The 21,605-nt window shown below is 38.4% G+C and overlaps 1 protein-coding gene across 17 annotated transcripts in view; it reads left to right on the plus strand.

The window, feature by feature from the left end:
- Positions 1-2,129: 2,129 nt before the first annotated feature.
- The window catches only part of AIG1 (androgen induced 1), a 275,458-nt gene continuing 255,982 nt past the window's right edge, over positions 2,130-21,605 (plus strand). For 9 of the 17 annotated variants that reach the window (XR_004228940.1, XM_031935549.1, XM_031935552.1 and 6 more), the window contains exon 1: positions 2,521-2,743. Coding sequence is in view for 15 of the 17 variants with exons in the window: in XM_031935549.1 (XP_031791409.1) it covers positions 2,603-2,743 (141 nt within the window). In the remaining 2 variants the exon portion in view is untranslated. Of the gene's footprint in view, positions 2,395-2,520; positions 2,744-2,878; positions 3,273-21,605 lie in introns of those variants that run through there. The other 8 variants (XR_004228941.1, XM_031935556.1, XM_031935551.1 and 5 more) reach the window with 5 other exon arrangements.

Below are 21,605 nucleotides of genomic sequence, written 5' to 3' on the forward strand. Positions count from 1 at the left end.
CAAGTTTTATACAAACGCTTCATTTTTTAAAGCACAAAACTATCTCATTATGGTTGGCAAATCATGAAACAACAAAAGCAAACCCAGCAGAATAGGTTCTAAATACTCAACTAAGCGTTACCGTTATTTATTTAAAAAGAAACTGGCCGGGTGTGGTGACCCACACCTGTAATCGCAGCACTTTGGGAGGCCGAGGCAGGCGGATCATTTGAAGTCAAGAGTTCGAGACCAGCCTGGCCAACATGGTGAAACCCCATCTCTACTAAAAATACAAAAAAATTAGCGGGGTGTGGTGGCATGCACCTGTGGTCTCAGCCACTTGGGAGGCCGAGGCAGGAGAATAATTGAACCCAGGAGGTGGAGGTTGCAGTGAGCTGAGATCACGCCACTGCACTCCAGCCTGTGTGACAGAGCTAGACTCACACACACACATACACATACACACACAAAAAAAACTTGACCACTAAAAATGGCTTTATGAAAATATTATTTCCTTTTATAACAATGGGGTTGAGGAGTCTTAATAATTTTCTAACATGTAAAGCAGGAAGAGTATATCAAAATTTGCAAATATCACAATAACTCATAAAACTTTATTAAGGCTTTATTGAGAGGTGAGGCCACTGGACTTCCTGAGTCCAGTGGGGACTTTGGGAATTTGCCTGTCTTACAAGAGGATTGTAAAATGCACCAATCAGGGCTCTGTAAAATGCACCAATCAGTGCTCTGTAAAACACACTAATCAGTGCTCTGTAAAACGCACCAATCAGCAGGATTTTAAAAGTAGCCAATTGTGGGGAGGACTGAAAAAAGGGCACTCTGACAGGGCAGGAATGGAACATGGAAGGGGACATAAAGGAATAAAAGCTGGCCATCCCAGCCAGCCGGGGCAACCCACTCGGGTCCCCTTCCATGCTGTGGAAGCTTTGTCCTTTTGCTCTTCAAAATAAACCTTGCTACCGCTCACTCTTTGGGTCCCTGCCATCTTTAAGAGCTGTAACACTCACCACGAAGGTCTGTGGCTTCATTCTTGAAGTCAGTGAGACCACAAACCCACTGGCAGGAACCAACTCTGGACACACTGTTAAGGTAGATAGATCTTCAATAGATCTACTGTTTTTTATTTATTTTTATTTTTGGCAGTTTTATAACCATGTACCAAGGATGCACAATTAAAAAAAGTAAACCCAACTTTTACATTAAGATATGACCAAAAATCATCAATAATACATCGTTTTAATGCTAGTAGAATCTTCTTCTGACACCAGTTCTATTAGCATAATTATAATGCTAATTTTAAAAATCTAGAGCTTGATTGGAAACATTCAGGAAAACATCCATGGCTTGCTACTTTCTCTTTACCTCTAGCACTATGCTTCTCCCCACCAGCCCTCCCTTCACATCCTCTGACTCAGAGACTATTTGGAGAGGACACCTGTTTTAAATGGAGCCACAGGAAATACCTATGTTGCCTTTTCATAATCCGACCCTGCATCTTCTTGGCTGAAATGAAAATGTTGCCCACAGACTGATGCAACTTCACTGTGACAACATTTACTGGAAGGCAGGAGGGATTCCAGTTTATATTTATTTTCCTTCCATTAAGCCCTGGTAGTGCAGTGTAAGAAAAAAACAAGTAAAAGGGAAAAACCAGTTTAACACCCAAAAGATTAGTATTAACTTACACGTAGGGGTTTTACAACCAAACTTGGAGTTTTTTTAAAGCTGAATGCAATCCTGTAGCAGAAAGTTATTTGATAATTCTTTATAGCTTTTTATTTATAAACCACTTGTCCAAAGTTCATATTCTAGCTGATGTTACATGCTAATATGACATTAATCAGTCTCTAGTGGAAAATGCTGAGTAGCCTACCCATTGAAAGCAGAATTTAGAGAGTTTCCTTGTGATTGACAGTCGTCAGTCAACACTGAAAACCTTATTGCTCCAAAATACCGAAAGTCACTCGCGGCTGACTGTGCTTGGGTTTACACCCCACGTTCACACCACCACTGGATCCCTCCGCACGGGTCACCCGCTCTTGGCCAACTGCAACTACCCCAAGAAGGTCACCGTGATTCCGGGAGAGGGGGGACATTTGTGGACACTGGGGTCCCCTCCTTCAATCCAGGTTCCCCGCCCTCTCACCGGCCCAGCGCCCACTAGCCACAAGCCCCGCTTCCCCCTGGAGATCAGCGCGCACTTCCCGAGCCTCCGTCGCACTCAGAGGTCGCACCCACTCCTAGGACTCCTAGGGGGTGCCCCGGCCGGGTGTCCCGGCATCCTGCGATCGCAAGAGCAGAATGACGAAGGTGACGAAAGAGATGACGACACGCAGCCTGCCAGGCCGTGGCCGGCAGTGGAGAGCGTCTGCAAACCGCGCCCGGCCAGTACAGGTCACCCGGGCGCTCGCGGCCGCGCCAGTCCCCGGGGGCGCGCGCCCCCCCCCCCCCCCCCCCCAACGCCCCCGCCCCGCCCCGCCCCGGCCCCTCGCCAGCCAGCCCCGCGCCAGTGTTCCCACGGCGCCCGCCCCCACGCGCCCGGCGCCTCCCTCCCTCCCTCCCGCCCTCCTCGCCGCCCAGCCAGCCCAGGCCTCTGGCGAACATGGCGCTTGTCCCCTGCCAGGTGCTGCGGGTGGCAATCCTGCTGTCCTACTGCTCTATCCTGTGTAACTACAAGGCCATCGAAATGCCCTCACACCAGACCTACGGAGGCAGCTGGAAATTCCTGACGTTTATTGATCTGGTAAGGCCGTCCCCTCCCCCTACTCGCCCCGCACCCCGTGCCTCTGTGTGTGTGTGTGTGTGTGTGTGTGTATGCGCGAGCACCTGCGCACGTGCGCGCCTCCAGCATCCACCCGTGTCCTCGCCTCTTCCCCAGTGATTGCGTGTGAAGGCCTGGCTGCCCCCGCAGCGGCATCTTCTGAACCACTCACCGTTACCTGGCTGGGTTACCATTACCTGGCAGCTGGGGGACAAATGGAGGTGGGGCGCAGCCAGGTGGTGGGCTCTTTGGAGGGGGACACCGAACTGCTTCTAAGAGGTGACACGGGAAGAATCTTCAACTAACAAAAGCATCGGACTTGATCATGAGTGGCCTGAGACCCATTCGCCCTCAAGGTGCTTTTCAAAGCATCCACCGTGGGATGAACTTGGTGCAACTGAAGGAAACTGGGTATTGTCTAGTGATTTGGAACTTCACCTGAAAGAATCAAATCCTTCTCATAAGGGAGAGATAGCACCTAATAAAGTTGTCTTCTTTGCATCTGTTTTTTCCCCCCTTTGTCAATAATTTACATTCAACCTTTACCCCATAAATGTTAGGAGACAGAGGTTTTCAAAGTGCATTTCCAAGGTGACTGTACACACTTCTCTGTCTTCCGATGTACAAGTTTACAGTTGTTTGCATAAGCAGCTCCTCTGTTGGCACAATATGATAATCTTGACAGGTGCCGGTTATTATTAGTATATCATTTTGAAAGTTTTTCTATTTCTGGCAGTAAAAGGCCCTCTTCAACCCCCCTGGAGAACAGAACATAGGCATAAGGCCCAATAATGAACTCATGGATGGACCTAGGAATTTCAGGGTAAAGGTGACTAAGACACACCCTAAAAGATTATTAGGAAGAGGCTTAAAACAAAAGCAGTGAAGTTCTAAAGCACCCAGAGAAATTGTAGAACCAATTCCTGGGATTCCCTAAACTGTTTATCCAAGACTGTACACTAGTTTGGCCACACCAGCAAGATTATAATCTCTTGTTGACCCTCCATTCTGATGAAGAGAACATGATACCTGTTTTAAAAATTTCCAAAGCCTTAGGATGCCTCAAAGAAATGCAGAGAGGCTTTTGGTTTAAAAATAACACCTTATATTTGCATTATATTAGATGCTTTCAGAGTGGAATTTCAATTCTTTTGCCCAGGAGTCTCCAAACTGTGCACATACCCTTAGGCCCACAAGACTTCACAGGGCATAGAATGTTGCAAGGGTTTTAATTTTCAGATCCTCGTTTTCCAACTCTGCTTGAAACTAATTTCCCTCTGAACATGGGTGATGCCTGCCAATTATTTCATTCTCCCCATTCATCCAAGTGAGGAGCACGTGACAAGGCTCTGGGGTGTGTTTTTCTGTCTGTTCCTTTTAGCTTCCAGAAGATAGATGGCTGTCACCAGGACTATCTTTATATTTGATTGAACAACAATGTTGGAGTTGTCTTGACAGAAAGTCTTATTGGTTTGATTGGCTGTCAATGAGGATTGGTTTTGCCAATTATGTTGTGTAGCAGACATTTTCCGTATATTGAATGAGCTAAATCTGCAACCCCGAGGTTCTGATGCATATGTATATGAAGCAAGCATACCAGCCATAGAGCGCCAGAAAGATGTCCCTTTTTCAAGTGTTTACACTTAACTATGTTAAGGATGTTGAGATGTTATTTAAAAGTATGTGCATAGATTTTCAAAATTCTTTGAGGGTCTATGTGAGCAAAACTCCTTTTGGGACACTGCTTTATCCCATTCTTAAGTCAGATCTTACTTAGAGTTGGCCCATTTTAATGTTGCTAAGGAGCAGTGCTGCGCAAAAATACAGAGATGCTGTGAGAGCCATAGGTACTAGAAACAGCCCTCAGCACCACTCTTACAGTAGACGCTGTGTTGTGGGAGCAAGGGGAGGGGTCAGCAGGTGAACAGAGGTAGAAATTGAGGGTGTTGGTTAACCCAAGAGATGCCTACTTTTCATAATTGGCATTGCTTACTGTGCATTAAAAAACAAGGCTCAGAAGAAACAATATACCTCCCATAACCTTTGTGTGACATGAGACCATAGTAGAGTCAGCTTGATATGCTGGCATATAATTTATCTTTTAGCATCCAGTGATTGGACTTGCCTGATTTAAATACTAATCACCCATAAAGGACTTTTTTTTTTTTTATCCCTGAAGTCACACAGTAGATTCAAATGTGAAACATTTACTTTGCTTCATATTTAGCTTCAGATTGTATAGGACCTTTAGCCAGCCATTGTAATTTTTTACTCTGTGGCTCCTGATTGAAATATAATAATCTTTAACCAAGAATTCCTGTGAGAAAGTATGTCTGAGATATAGTCATAAAATCATTCACGCAAAGTGTTATTCTTTTTATTATTTGAGATTTGGAATCCTTAGAGCTTAAGCATTGTACAGCTGTTAAAACAACCAACCTGTCAATCCTCAGTAATGGCATGACAAGATTAGGCTACTATAATTTAGCCATTTTACTTTTCGCTTTTAATGTTAAAAAGACTGTAAACTTTATTACCTAGTGCCTTGTACAATATTAATGAGTCTAAGTTTATTGGAGTAATTTTGCAAGAGGATTTAACTTTTTAAAATTGTAATGAGAAGGCCCTTTTTCTAGCCAACTTGGATTGCAGGAATCATTTATCCTGATAGTCACACTTGGATTCCATGTTCCATGGCTTCAGTTTACCAGGATCTGAGTCAGGAATCTCAGGCTGCATGCATCCAGGAGCACAGTTATGTGGCAGTGGCTATTCTGGCTGTATTCATGTCTCTGTTTGGGTATGAGGGTCATTCCAGTAGATTCAGAGCTTATGGTCAAAAACTGAAATGCACATTGTTGGTACCAGTAATCTTATACTGTTATTCTCCAATGGTTTCTTTTCCTAGTATTGAGAAACTGTAAGAGAACTAAGGTGTTTTTGGAAAATTGAAGCTAGTAAATGGAAAAAGAACACTGTCTTGGTGTGGTAGGCAGAATAATGGGGCTCCAAAGATGTTTACATTCTCATGCCAGGAACCTGTGAATACATTAGGTTATATGGCAAAGGGAAATTAAGGTTGCAGATGGAATTAAGATTGCAAATCAATTGACCTTAAAATAGGGTAACTATCCTGAGTTATCCCATTGGGCCCAATGTAATTACAAGGGTCCTTGAAAGGAGTAGGGAAACGGAAGACAAGAGATCGTTGGAGGAAGATGTGACTGGAAGAAAGTCGTAGAGAGATTCAACAATGCTGAGTTTGAAGATGGAGAATGGAGCCAGGAGACAAGGGGTGTGAGAGGTGTCTAGAAGCTGGAGAGGACAAGAAAATGGTTTTCCTCCTATAGTTTCCAGGAACACATACCTGCTGACAGCTTAATTTTAGCGTATTTTGGACTTCTCACCTCCAGATTGTAAAATATTAAATTTGTGTCGTTTATGCCATTCAATTGATAGCAATTGTTTACCACAGTAATAGAAAACTAGTATACTTGGTTTTAAGGTTTCTGACTTAGAAAAAAACTTAACTGTTTTTGTACTTATATGAAATAAATGCGGTGACTCAGCTAGCCCTTTATGTATAGTAGATAACTGGTTAATTTTAGCTTTAACAAAAAGGCAAGTTTTTTCCTACTTCATCCATGAAATTATGTGGAGGAGACATACATAACAGTGGGCAATATGAGAATCTGTAAAGACTGGACTGTCAAGCGTGTCTGTGTGAAGAGACCACCAAACAGACTTTGTGTGAGCAATAAAGCTTTTAATTCACCTGGGTGCAGGCGGACTGAGTCCAAGAAAGGAGTCAGCGAAGGAAGATGGGGAGGGAGTTGCTGTATAGGAGTTGGGTAGGTAATGGAAAATTACAGTAAAAGGTGGTTATTTATTGTTAGCAGAGAAGGGGGTCACAAGGTACATCGTGGGGAGATCATAAGACTTATTGTCCAAAAGAGGAATGTCACAAGGTCGATCGATCAGTTAAGGTAGGGCAGGGGCAAGTCACAATGGTGGAATGTTGTAATGTTGCTTAATCAGTTAAGGCAGGAACTGGCTGTTTTACTTCTTTTGTGGTTTTTCGACTGCCCCAGACTTCTTAGGTCCTGCAGGCCATCTGGACGTATGTGTGCAGGTCGCAGGGGTTACAATGGCTGAGCTTCAGCTTAGAGGCCTGATATGGATAACATTGGAAAAACTAGGTGTTTACTGTGAAGTATTTCAGACACTATCATTATGTAACCTGTAAGGCCAGGAGAAGGAATCCACTTAATTGGACATAAGCTGGAAAGAAAGAAAATTTAAACTAGCTGTTGATCAAATATTAACATTTTCTTAGTCAATATCACAGCTGATGAATTTTCCTCAAGTGGTGTGGATTCATTCACTCATTCACTAGCAAAGTGATTATGCTGCATGTTACATGATAATTGCCCCAAAAGACAATAAAGAAGAATTAGGATAAAACCAACATAAATAAATGAAAAGAAAAAGGCAAATGTATTTTGAGGTCTTAAAGTAGTATTTGCAGTATAATAGGTGTTTAGTACATGTTTAAGTAAATGGAAGCTTTCTCTTCCCAAATTTTCATTGAGTATTCTTTTCTCGTCCTGTCTTCTCCCAAAAATATTCAAAATGATAGGAATTTAAAAATATATCAACCAGAACATTATTCATATGTGTATGGTAGAGTGTCTAACAGATGAGTCAGAATCAACTTCTTTGAAAACCATGAACTGGATTTTTTAGAAAACTTAAAATATTGGTGATGGATTTAAGACATCTTGATTTTTAAAGATTGAAACTGATATCTGGGAATCCCATTGGCTCTAGTTTGTAGTACTGGCCATTTTGAGAGTCATCCTCTCTTCGGGCCGTATCATACCCATTATTCCTCCTGGACTGGCTTTTCATTCATGTCATGGCAGAATATTGTTCAGGCCCTGCCTATTCAAAGTGTGGGCTGAGGACCAGCAGGATCAAGTTTGTCTGGGAGCCTGTGAGAAATGTGGCATCTCCAGCTCCACTCCAGAGCTTCTGAATCAGAGTCTGCACTTTAATAATATCATCAGGTGATTTCTATGCACATGCAAGGTTGATAAATGCTGCTCTAAGCCACATTGTTTTTGTTTTTTAATTTACATGGATTAATTGTAGGACCCTGTAGAGCAGTCTTAATATATGAATTCTACCTATTTTCTTTGTTTTTGTTTTTGTTTTCTGAGATGGAGTCTCACTCTGTCGCCCAGGCTGGAGTGCAGTGGCCGGATCTCAGCTCACTGCAAGCTCCGCCTCCCAGGTTCACGCCATTCTCCTGCCTCAGCCTCCCCAGTAGCTGGGACTACAGGCGCCCGCCACCTCGCCCGCTAATTTTTTGTATTTTTAGTAGAGACGGGGTTTCACCGTGTTAGCCAGGATGGTCTCAATCTCCTGACCTCGTGATCCGCCCGTCTCAGCCTCCCAAAGTGCTGGGATTACAGGCTTGAGCCACCGCGCCTGGCCGTTTGTTTGTTTTTGAGATGGGGTTTCACTCTGTCACCCAGGCGAGTGCAGTGGTGATGTTGGCTCACTTCAACCTCCGTCTCCCAGGTTCAAGAAATTCTCCTGTCTTAGCCTCCCAAGTAGTTGGGATTACAGGCGCCCGCCACCACATCTGGCTAATTTTTGTATTTTTAGTAGAGACAGGATTTTACTTTGTTGGCCACACTGGTATCAAACTCTTAACCTCAAGTTATCTGCCCGCCTCAGCCTCCCAAAGTGCTGGGATTACAGGTGTGAGCCACTGTGCCTGGCCTGAATTCTGCCTATTTTCAAAACATATTACAGATTGACTTTCGTTGTGATATAACAAAAACATGTAAGAAATTACAATTTGAAAATAAAAGAAAGAGAAAGATATGTTTCAGATACGAGAGATGGGTTAGTTACTGCTATTGAGAAACAAATTTAAATTATCTTCAGGGCAACTAATGTGAAAAACAATATACATTTGATTGTATTGTCCTTATGTTGAAATAAAGGAAGTATGATAATTTATTGGGAAAAATACAGTTCTTTCCAGGCGCTGACTTTTCAAGGTAATTTATCACTCAGGTATTTGTTTAAAGAACATTAAGGGTTCGTATGGTGACTCAGACCTGTAATCCCAACACTGTGGGAGGCCATGGTAGGAGGCTTGCATAAGCCCAGGAGTTCGAGACCAGCCTGGGCAACATAGCAAGGCTCCCACTACAAAAAATTAAACATTAGTTGGGGGTGCTGACATGTGCCTATAGTCCCAGATATGTAGGGGCCTGGGGCCGGAGGATGACTTGAGCCCAGGAGTTCGAGTTTGCAGTGAGCTATGATAGTGCCACTGCACTCCAGCCTGAGTGGCAGAGCCAAATCCTGTCTGTAAATAAAAATTTAAAAAAAAGAACATTGGTTAGCGTAGTAGATAATGCCTTTGATTGGTTTTTAGTGTAACATATAGAAAAATGTTTATGGTTAATGTTTCTTATTTGATGGTTTTATGAAAGCCAAAGGTGTGGTCTTATATTTTGTCTAGGTGAAGGTATTTTTGTAGAAGTTTAAGGTAATATAATCTAGGTACATTTTTGTTATCTAAATCTGTATTGCAAAAGAATTTCAGAAAACTAGAGAGAGATCAGGATAAATAAAGTCTCAGATGTGAAAAAGCTGGGGTGCTGAAAGAACAGGAAATGGCCAAGTGTACCTGGACGATACCATTTTTGCTTTTAGACATGCTGAGATTTTTTGACATTTAAAAAATGTTACAGAGGGAAAACGAGCTGCTTAAGTATACTATATTTTGTGTTTGAGTTAGTCTTATATTTGTTTACATACTTATCATAAAACATTCTTGCCTCTAGTTCATGACTTAATTTTAAATAGGAAATAAAATATCTTGAGAAGAGATTCTGCATGTCATTATGTGACTTTGTCATTATGTACTTAGTTTTGCCAGTCAAAACCACACAGTGCCACGTGAAGGCTAGTAGTTTATTGAATACTCAGGGTACAAAATTAGGTGGATTTTTTCTGTGTTTTTTTTGTTGTTGTTGTTTGTTTGTTTTTTGGGGATTTTGGATATTATACAGAATGCAAAATTGCTAACTTTTTTTTCAGGAGACTCAGACTTGACCCTAAAATATGCACATAAACTTGAAGGCTCAAATAATGTTTTTTCCTAACCTGGAGGAAGAATTGTGAGAGTAATGCTTTGCATAGAATCCTCTTCACCTTCTTTGCATGTTTCTTTTGGATCAGGCATAAAATAGGGGCCTGGTTTTGTTAGAGTGGGGGAAATAGTTGATGATATAATCACCCATTCCCTCTTAGTTGCAAATGGTATTGAAATTACAGAAAGTCATCTGACCACTAGTTGAGGTCACGTCTTTTCCCATTCCTGCCATTCCCCCATGTCTGGTATAACATTTAGCAAAATTGGTAACTGCTCTTCAGGGTTTTCATTTGTTTGCCTGTGTTCTTCTGAAATGTCACATGTTTCTGTGGAAGTATGAACAATACTACAATTTTCCACATTGAATCAGATGTTCATGTGATCCAAGCATGCTTGGAAAAAATCTTACTGCTTAGGACTCCATACAGCATAGCTCTCTTGTGCAGTCTGTAGTTAGACAGTTAAAGAGTCCATGCCTCACCCGCAGGGTAACCCTTCTGAGTGCGGTGAAAGCAGAGCTTTCTTGGAAAGTGAATCACCACTTGATCAGATCCATTGTGGAATTGAACAAGATATGAGACAGAAGCATGGAATTCTGCAAAGTCAGACAATGCACTAGCCCACTCACACTGACTTATATTTAGGTCTGTCAGGCTGTGTTATAATTTAAAAAATTAATTTCAAAAGCGATACATACTTACTATAGAAAATTCGTGCAAATACAGGAAACCGTAGAAATACAGGGAAGAAAATATAGTCCATCTTAATTCTCCCTAATTTTCCTTGCATCTTAGCATTTTAGTGCTTCAAGATGGTATTAATTTTGGAACTTTATGTACATACAGGAACATACTGAGAGAGTCAGACTACAGTGTATATGTAAATGTGTGTTCGTACGTATTTAGTCAGATATTAGAAAAAATCATATTCTTTAAAACTTATTTTAAAATTATGGATATCACTCAGAGATACTAATGTTAGTATTTTGATATTTATCTTTTCAGTCATATATATTTCTGTTAAAAAACCAAAAAATTCAATATGAGCATGTGGTTTTTATAAATTTTTCATCCATATACACTAAAATTTATTCCTTTTTTTTTTTTTTGAGATGGAGTCTTGCTCTGTTGCCCAGGATGGAGTGCACTGGTATGATCTCAGCTCACTGCAACCTCCACCTCCCAGGTTCAAGCAATTCTCCTGCCTCAGCCTCATGAGTAGCTGGGATTACAGGTGCATGCCACCAGTCCTGGCTAATTTTTTTGTATTTTTAGTAGAGATGGGATTTCATGTTGCCCAGGCTGGACTCAAACTCCTGGGCTCAAGCGATCCACCTGCTTCAGCCTCCCAAAGTGTTGGGATTACAGGCATGAGCCACCGTGCCTGGCCAATTTATTCCTTTTAGTATACAATACTATAAGTTTTGACAGATGCATAGAATGGTGTAAATACCACCACAGTCACCTAAAAGCATTCCTTTGTGTTGCCTGTTTATACTAGAACCCTCCCCTGAATCTTATCAACCATAGATTCATTCTCCATTCGTATACTTTTGCATTTCCTAGAAAAATACATGAAGCATACAGTATGTCTTTCAGTTTGGCTTTTCATTTAGCAGAAAGCAATTCAGATTTACCTATGTTATTGTATGTATCAGTAATTGATTCCATTTTACCACTGAGTAGTGTTCCATGGTATTGATGTACCAGTTTTATTTTTCCGTTTACAAGTTGAAGTACATTAGAGGCTTTTTTCAGTTTGGGGTGATTACGAGAAAAGGTGCTGTAAAGATCTGCATACAAGTTTTTGTATGAACATGTTTTCATTTTTTACTGGTCATGTGCCTGGGAGTGGGATTGCTTGGTCATATGGTAAGTATATGTTTAACTATATAAAAGACCCCCACAGTTTTCCAGAGTGGATGTGCCATGTTGCATTACCACCAGCAACGTGTGAGAGCTCCACAGATGGAAACTCACATTGTATCCAGAGTGTGGCGTTGTCAATTTTTCTTTTATTTCAGCTATTCTTATAGGTGTGTAGCAGTATCTCACTGTGGTTTTGAGTTCCCTTCATGACTAAAGTTGTTAATTATCTTTTCCTGTGCCTTTTAATAATATATTTATGTACTTTGTGAAGTTTGCCCATTTAAAAAATACTGGGTTGTTTTATTATTATTAAGCTTTGAGAGATTTTATGTTTGCCAAATAAAAGCTCTTTGGCAAATATGTGATTTGCAAATGTTTTCTCCCTGTCTATAGTTTATTTTATTGATAGTGTCTTTTATGAGCAAAAGCTCATTTTGATGATACAAAATTTACCATTTTTCTTTTTGTGTAACCTCCTAGGAGTTTTATAGTTTTAGGTTTTACGGTTTTATCTGTAATCCTTTTTTTCTGGTATATGTTGTGCAATTTTTCCCGCACCATGTCTTGAAAAGATTGTCATTTTGCCTTTGAATTACCTTTGCACCTTTGTCAAAAATCAGTTGACTACATTTGTGTGTCTGTTTCTGGATTCTATTCTGCTCCACTGATGTATGTGTCTCTTCACAGGTACCACACATTGTTGATTGCAGCTTTATAGTAAATCTTTAAAGCAAGTAGTGAGAATCATCTTTGTTCTTTTTCAAAATTTGTTTATGCTATTCTAATTTTCCTTTTTGTTTAAATTTCGTATAATCTTGTTAATATCTACAGATAATTGTACTTAGAATTTTTAGTAGAATTTCATTGAATTCATAAAACAATTTGGGGAAATTTGGACATCTTAACAGTATTTACTTTTCCAACCCATGAATATGACCTATCTCTTCATTTATTTAGATTTTTTTATTTCTTTCATTGGTGTTTTGTAGTTTTCAGCATTTAGTTTGTGCATGCATTTTGTTAGGTTTATACCTATTTTATTTTTGATTAGTGCTATTGTGAATGTTATTTTTAATTTTTTTTAGAAATTTTTATTTTCTTAGTCCATTTTGTGTTGCTATCACAGAATACCACAGACTGGGTAATTTATAAAGGAAAGAAACTTATGTCTTACAGTTCTGGAGGCTTAGAAGTACAAAAGCATGGTGCTGGCATCTGGTGAGAGCCTTCTTGTTGCACCATACCATGCTGGAAGGCATCACAGGACAAGAGGAGCATATGAGAGAGAGCCAAACTAGCTTTTATGACGGACTCACTCTTGTGATAACTAACTCTCCTGTGATAATCTATTAATCTATTAACACATTAATCCATTAATGGAAGAACCCTCATGACTCAATCACTTCTTAAAAGGCCCTACTTCTTAATACTATTAGATTGGGGATTAAGCTTCCACATGAATTTTAGAGACAACAAAATTCAACGGCAGCGACCCTTTTATATGTAATTGACATTTTAATTGAGATAATTGTAGATTCACTTCAGTTTTAAGAAATACAGAGCGATACTGTGTAGGCTTTACCCACTTTCTCCCAGTGGTTACACCTTGCAAAACTGTATTATAATATCACAACCAAGATAATTGATATTGAAACAGCAAAGATACAGAACCTTTCCATTATCACAAAGATACCTCATGTAGCCCTTTTATGGCCACAACTACCTTCTCCCTTTGCCCCATCCCTAACCTTTGGCAGTCATTAATTTGTTCTTTCTATGCTTTCTGTCATTTCAAGAATATTATGTATCCATAACCTTACATATGTGACTTCTGGGGATTGCTTTTTTAAAAAACTCAGAATAATTCCCTAGAAAGTCACGAAGGTGTCACATGTATCAGTAGTTTGTTCCTTTTTAATTGCTAGTAGTATTACATAGTATGCATACACCACAGTTTAGTCATTTATCCATTAAGGGATATCTGGATTGTTTCCAGTTTTGGACTATTATAAATAAAGCTGCTGTGGACATTCATGCAGAGGTTTTTGTGTAACCATAAGTTTTTATTTCTCTGGCATAAACATCCAAGAAGAAAAATGCTGTATTCTATGATAGTTGCAATTTTTAGTTTTATAGGAAGCTACCAAATGGTTGTTCAGAGTGGCTGTACCATTTTACATCTACAACAGAAATATGTGAGAGAGAAAATTTAGCCCCATTCTTGCCAGTTATTTGATGTTGTCAATATTTTTAATTCTAGCCATTTTAATTGGTATATAGTGATATCTAATCGTGGTGGTGGTGGTAATGGTGGTTCTTCTTCTTCTTCTTTTTGTTGTTGTTGCTGTTGTTCTTCCTCCATCTCCCTCTTCCTGCCCCCCTTCCTCCTTCTTCTCCTTGCCTTCTTTTTCCTTGTGTGTGTGTGTGTGTGTGTGTGTGTGTGTGTGTGAGAGAGACTGAGTCTTGGTCTGTCACCCAGGCTGGAGTGCAGTGGCGTGGTCATTGATCACTGTAATCTCAAATTTCTGGACTCAGTTGATCCTCCTGCCTCAGCCTCCCGAGTAGCTGGGACTACAGGCATATGCCACCATGCTCAGATCATTTTTTTTTAAATTTGTTTTCATAGAGACAGGGCTTTGCTGCATTACCCAGGCTGGTCTCAAACTCTTGGCCTCAAGTGATCCTCCCATTTCAGTCACTGAAAGGGCTAGGATTACAGATATGAGCCACTGTTCCTGGTTCATTGTAGTTTTAATTTTCATTTTTCAAATGACTAACGATGTTGAATATATTTTCATATGATTACTTGCTATCTGTATATCCTCTTTAGTGAAACAAATAGTTCTGTTTTGTTAAATTTTACTTTCTGGTTGTTTATTGTTAGTGTATAGACACATATTTAATTTGTATATTTTGACCTTACGTCCTGGTGATTTAACTAAACTTATTTATTAGTTCAAGGAGCTTTGCTTTAGATTCTATGGGAGTTTCTTTTTTTATTTAGACAATCATGTCACCTGTTAATAGAGACATTTTATTTCTTCCTTTTCAATCTGGATAGCTTTTATTTCCTTCTTATGGTTTATTGCCTTGGTTAAGACTTCCAGTAGGTTTCAGGTAGAAGAGGAGAGAGCAGATATCCTTAGGAGGATCCTTTCTTGTTTCTTGTTCCTTTCTTAGGAGGAAAACATGTAGTCTTTTGCAATTAAGTATGACATTAGATATAGATTTTTTTGTTTATGCTCCTTATCAGTTGATCAGTTGAGTTAGTTTCTTACTATTCCAAGTTTGCCAAGAGATTCGATAAAACTACAAGTGGATGTTGAATTTTGTCCTATGCTTTGGTTTGTTCATATAGCTTTTCTTGACTTTTCTCCAAATTTTTAAAAAATAAATGTTATTGTGTATATTTAAGGTATGCAACATGAGGTTATAGGATATGTTTGGATGGTAAAAAGATTACTGTATTGAGGCAAATTAACATATCCATTATTTCACAGAGTTGCCCATTTTTTGATTTTGTGGCAAGAGCCACTAAAAGCCACTCGTTTAGCATGAATCCCAAGTACAGTACAATTTTATTTCATAGAGTTCTAAGGACTCATTTTGTACATTAGATGTCTAGACTTGGTCATCCTATATATCTGCTATTTTATATCCTCTGACCTACTTCTGCTCATTCCCTCCCCACTTCCCAGTCCTGTGCCTGGTAGCCACTGTTTTGTTTTCTCTCTCTGTATATTTGATTTTTTTGGGGATTTCACATATAAATGAGACCATGCAATATTTTTCTTTCTCTGTCTGGCTTATTTTACTTAGCATCATGTCCTCTAGGCTCATCCATGTTGTGACAAATGGATCTCATTCTTCTTTAGGGCTGAATTGTAGGTATATATACACTGCAGTTTCATTGTCCGCGTGTCTATCAACAGAGAGGTTGTTTCCATATCTTGGCTATTGTGAATGATGCTGCAATGAACATGGGAGTGCAGATATCTTTCTGAGATGGTGATTTCCTTTCCTTTGGGTATATGCCCAGAAGAGGGGTTGCTGGGTCATATGGTGGTTCTATTTTTTTTTTTTTAATTTTATTTTTTAGAAACCTCCATATTGTTTTTCATATGGCTCTACCAACCTACATTCCTACGAACAGTGTACAAGAGTTTCTTTTTATCCACACTTTTGCTAACATTTCTTCTTTTTTGACTTTTTGATAATAGCCATTCTAATGGGTGTGAGGTGCTATCTCATAGTGGTTTTGGTTTTCATTTCTATACCTGAGACTGGGTAACTTATAAGAAAAGAAGTTTAATTGGCTCATGGTTCTTCAGGCTGTGTAGGAGGCGTAACACTAGCATCTACTTGTGGGGAGGCCTCTGGAAGCTTACAGTCATGGCAGAAAGTGAAGTGGAAGCTTGCGTGTTAGGTGGCAAAAGCAGGGTGAGAGAGTTAAGTGCTAGACACTTGTAAACAGCCAGATCTGATGAGAGGTCACTCAGTATCGTAAGGACAGCAAAGGGAATAGTGCTAAACCATTCATGAGAAATCCCCATGATCCAATAACTTTCCACCAGGCCTCACCCCCAACATTGGGGATTACATTTCAATATGAGTTTAGGCAGGAACACACATTCAAACTATATCAGTGATATTGAGCACCTTTTCATAGACCTGTTGTTGATTTTTATGTCCTATTTGGACAAATGTCTATTCAAGTCTTTTGCCTGTTTTTAATTGGGTCATTTGTTTTTCTATGATTGAGTCATATCAGTTCTTTATAAATTTTAAGTATTAAACCCTTATCAAATATTGGTTTGCAAATATTTTTCCCACTTTGTAAGTTGCCATTTCATTTTATTGTTTGTTTCCTTTGCTGTGCAAAAGACTTTTAGTTTGATGTAGTCTCATTTATTTACTTTTGATTTGTGGCCTGAGCTTTTGGTATGATATCCAAATAAATAAATAAATCATCGCCAAGACCATTTTCTGGGAACTATTCTCCTGTATTCTCTTCTAGGAGTTTTATAGTTTCTGGCCTTACATTTATGTTGATTGTACATTTCATGTTGAATTTTGTATATGGTGCAAGAGAAGAGTCAAATTTTATTCTTCTGCCTGTGAAAATCTAGTTTTTCCAGCACCATTTATTGAAGAGATTATCCTTTCCCTATTGTGTTCTTTTGGTGACTTTATCAAAAATTAGTTGACTATATATCTTTGACTTCATTTCTGAGCTCTTGATTCTGTTGCACTCGTCCATGTGTCTGTTTTTATATCAGCACCATATTGTTTTGATTACCATAGCTTTGTAGTGTAATTTAAAATATTGATGTGTGATGATTTTTGACTCGAACCAGGCTTGCATTTGGGGATGAACGCTACTTGGTTATGATGTATTGCTTATTTTAGATATAGCTGGATTTAATTTGCTAATATTTTGTTGAGATTTTTTGCCTCTCAGTTCATGAGGAAAATTTGTCAATAGTGTGTTTTTCTTTTCTTGTTTTTGGCTTTGATATTAGGATATTTTGGCCTCATTCCTCTTAAGTGTTCTGGAAGAGATTAAGCAAAATTAGTGTTACTTCTTTCCAGAATGTTTGGTAGAATTTAGCAGTGAAAACCACTGGGCTTGGGATTTTCTTTATTGGAAAATTTTATTCACAAATTCTATTTGGTTGATTTCAAAATATAGGACTATTAATGTTGTTGTCAGTTTCAAAACTGAGATTTGGTATCTTTCAAATAATTGGTCAATTTCATCTTTCAGCATTTGCTTCTTATCTTTCTCTTATTGTCTGTAGGGTCTGTAGTGATAATAGTACTTCATTGCTGATATGGGTAATTTGTGCCTTATCTCCTTTTTCTTCGTCAGTCTGACTAGGAGTTACATAGATTTTTATTGATTTGCTTCAAAGATCAGCTTTGGATTTTTTTCTATTTTTATTGTTCTCAATTTCATTGATTTCTCTTTTTTTTCTTTTTTTCTTTTTTTTTTTTTTTTTTTTTTTTTTTGAGAAAAGGTCTTGCTCTGTCACCCGGGCTGGAGTGTGGCTTACTGCAGCCTCAACCCCTTCCAGGTTTAGGTGATCTTCCCACCTCAGCCGCCCAAGTAGCAGGGACTACAGGCACACACCACCATGCCCAGACAATTTTTTGTACTTTTTGGTAGGGACAGGGTTTTGTCGTGTTGCCCAGGTTGGTCTTGAACTCCTGAGCTCAAGCAATCCACCCTGCTCAGCCTCCTAAACTGCTGAGACCACAGGCATAAGCCACTGTGCCAGGCTGATTTCTGTTTTTAACCTTTATTAGTTTCTTCCTTTTGTTTGTTGTGGGTTTGTTTTGTTCTTAACAAATTTCTTAATGGGGAAGCTTACATGATTAATTTGAACCCTTTATTCTTTCCTATATAAGCATTTGATGCTAAAAATTTTACCCTAGGCACCACTTTAACTGTATCTCATGCTTTTATACATCTTATTTTCATTTTCATTCAACTAAAAATATTTTTAAAAATTTCCTTTGTTTCTCTTTTACAGTGAGTTGTACACTGTTGATATATTTTTTACAGATATCTTTTCATGATTTACTTCCAATTTAATTACATTACAATCAGAGATCATTCTTTGCATGATTTCAGTTCTTTTAAATTTATTAAGTTTGGTTTTATGGCTCAGAATATGGACCATCATGTTACATATTCAGTGTGCACTTGAAATATGTATTTTGCTTTTAGTAAGTGGAGTGTTTCTTAAATGTCAACTAGGAGAAGTTTGTTGATAGTGTTATTCAGGTCTTCTATATTCTTGCCTATTTTCTGGGTCTCTCATTAACTGAGAAAGGAGAATCCAAGTCTCTTAAGTATAATTGTGGGTTTGTCTGTTTCTTAATTCAGTTTTATTAGTTCTTGCATCATATATTTTGTAGCATACACCTTGTTAAAAGTACAGACACATTTGGAAATGCTATGTATCTTGGTGAGTTGACCCTTTATCATTATACAATGTTCTTTTTCCTAGGTAATTATTTCCCTTGTTCCAAATTCTGCTTTATCTGATATTAGTATAGCTTCTCTAGCTTTCTTTATATTAGTGTTTGCATGGTATATCTTTTTCTGTATTTTTACTTTTAACTTATCTTTATCAACATATTTAAAGTGATTTTTTTTGTAGATAACATATAGTTGCATCTTATTTTTAAAATTTAATTTCATAATCTCTATTCTTTAATAGGTACAATTTACATTTAATGTAATTATTAAAATAGCTGTATTTAGGGCTACCATTTTATTATTAGTTTTTTATTTGCTATCCTTTTTTTGTTCCTCCACTTCCATTTCCTGCCTTCTTCTGGGTTATTTGAATATTTTTTAATATTTAATTTTATCTGTCGGCTGTTTGTATATATCTCTGAATTATTTTAGTTGTTTCTCTAGTAATTACCATATACAAATCTAGCTTTACACAATCTACTTAGAGAGAATAGTTTCACTTCAACTGAAATATATAAGCCTTGTCACTTTTCCCTCCTCAATTTATGTAATAGTTGTAATTTTCATTATATCTATATAACTTGAGAACCCTATAATATATAATTTTTGCTACTAACAATAAATATGTTAAATAACTTAGTATATAGTAAAATACTCTATTGTATTACCCAGATATTTACCATTTCTGTTGCTCTCTCTTTAGTTCTTACGTTGATATTTCCCTCTGATATCATTTCCCTTCAGCTTTAGAATTTATTTAGCATTTCATTAAGAAGAGATCTGCTGGCAACAAGTCTCTTGGTTTTTCTTCATCTGAGTATGCTTTGTTTTGCCTTCATTCCTGAAGGATATTTTTGCTGGATATAAAGTTCTGGTTAGCAGTTCTTTTGTTTCATCACTTAAAAGATGTGTCACTGTCATCTAGCCTGTATGAATGAATTTTTCTGAAGAGAAATATGCAATTATTTAAGCCATTGTGCTCTTAAAGACAATGTGTTGTTTCTCTCTAGTTGCCTTTATATTTTTTTCCTCATCTTTGGTTTTCAGCAGTCTAAGTATGATGTTTCTGGGTATGATTTTATAAGTTTACTTTGGTAGGACTTTGCTGAACTTCTTGAATCTGCAGTTATGTCTTTCACTCAGAAGTTTTCAGCCATTATTTTTTTCAAATATTTTTTCTATGGTTACCTCTTTCTTTCATCTCTTCTTCTGCTAATTAAAATTCCACTTTACATCCAACCACCAATTTGGCTTTGAAGTTGCCACTTGATATTGACACTTGGTAGATGTAGTATGACTATTCTTATACATCTCTATCTACTGATGAGGATCCTACTCTTTTAGTGCTACTAAAGAGTACTCTTTTTAGATCCTACTCTTCCAGGACTCCATTGATATGCATGTCAGATCTTTTGATTATTATTCCGCAGGTTGCTGAGGACTTGTTCATTTTTTTCTGTTTCTCTTTTTCTCTCTTCTTTAGATTGTCTCCTTTCTTTTGATCCATCTTCAAATTCACTGACTCTTTCCACTGTCATCTACATATTGCTATTGCATCCATCTAGTGGATTTTTAAATTTCCAATATTGTGTATTTCAGTTCTAAAATGTCCACCTGGTTCCATTTTATGGTTACTATTTCTCAGCAATTAATTTCTGTCTTTCATTCATTTTAACAGTGTTCATCTTTACCTTATGGAGGATTATTGAAGAGCTTCTGTAAAGTCCTTGCCTGATAATTCCACCATTGGGGTCCTTTTGGGGTTGACATCTGTTGATTGTGGTTTCCCTTAATATTGACCCATTTTTCCCAGCTCTTTGTATGTCAAATTATTTTGGATTATACCATGAACATTTTGAATATTGTATTAGTCTGTTTTCACACTGCTGATAAAGACATATTTGAGACTAGGTAATTTTAAAGAAAAAGAGGTTTAATGGACTCACAGTTCTACATGGCTGAGGTGGCCTCATACTCGTGGTGGAAGGCAAAAGGCCTGTCTTACATGGTAGCAGGCAAGACAGAATGAGAGCCAAGCAAAAGAGAAAACCCCTTATAAAACCATCAGACCTTATGACACTTATTCACTATCTTGAACACAGTATGGGGGAAACCACCCGCATGATTCAATTATCCCGACTGGGGCCCTCCCACAACATGTGGGAATTATGGGAGCTACAATTCAAGATGAGATTTGGGTGGGGACATAGCCTAACCATATCAAACATTATGTGGTGAGGCTCCAGGTCCTCTTAAAATTCTATGGAGAAATGTTGATTTTGTTTATCTGTTTAAACAGGCAATCAACCAAGTTTCCTTTTTCCAGCTCTTCTTTTTGGGATTTCTTTTATACTCTCCAGCTCTCAAGATGTCTCTTTTTATGGTTTCTGCAGTCAGAAAGAGTCTTCTCAAAATTTTAGCCTCCCATGACGTCATACAGTTCACACAATTGGTGATGCCTTCACAGTGAGGCAGCAGGAGAAAAGAGAGAGAGAGAGAGAAAAAAAAACATATTTTCTCTCCACCAGTTACACAGAAGGCCTTCCTCTTGCTTGGTTCCTCTGGTCATTGAAATGCATTTTCTTGGGGTTTTAGGTACTCATGCTAAAGGGAAAAAAAAGAGGGAATCATAATCTCTAGCAGAGATTATGATAGATGACTTTTCCTCTATCCTCAAACTGGAAAGAAGGGGATTCTCCTGGAGTTTTTGCTATCAGTGCTTGCTTTCCAGTTCTAGAATGCAGTCTGCACTCAGGTCAAATAAGGGGAAAAAAGGAGAGTAAAAATCCACAAAATGTACCTTTATGG

Source organism: Piliocolobus tephrosceles, chromosome 5 (genome assembly GCF_002776525.5).
Source record: "Piliocolobus tephrosceles isolate RC106 chromosome 5, ASM277652v3, whole genome shotgun sequence".
In the NCBI taxonomy this organism is placed as follows: domain Eukaryota; kingdom Metazoa; phylum Chordata; class Mammalia; order Primates; family Cercopithecidae; genus Piliocolobus; species Piliocolobus tephrosceles.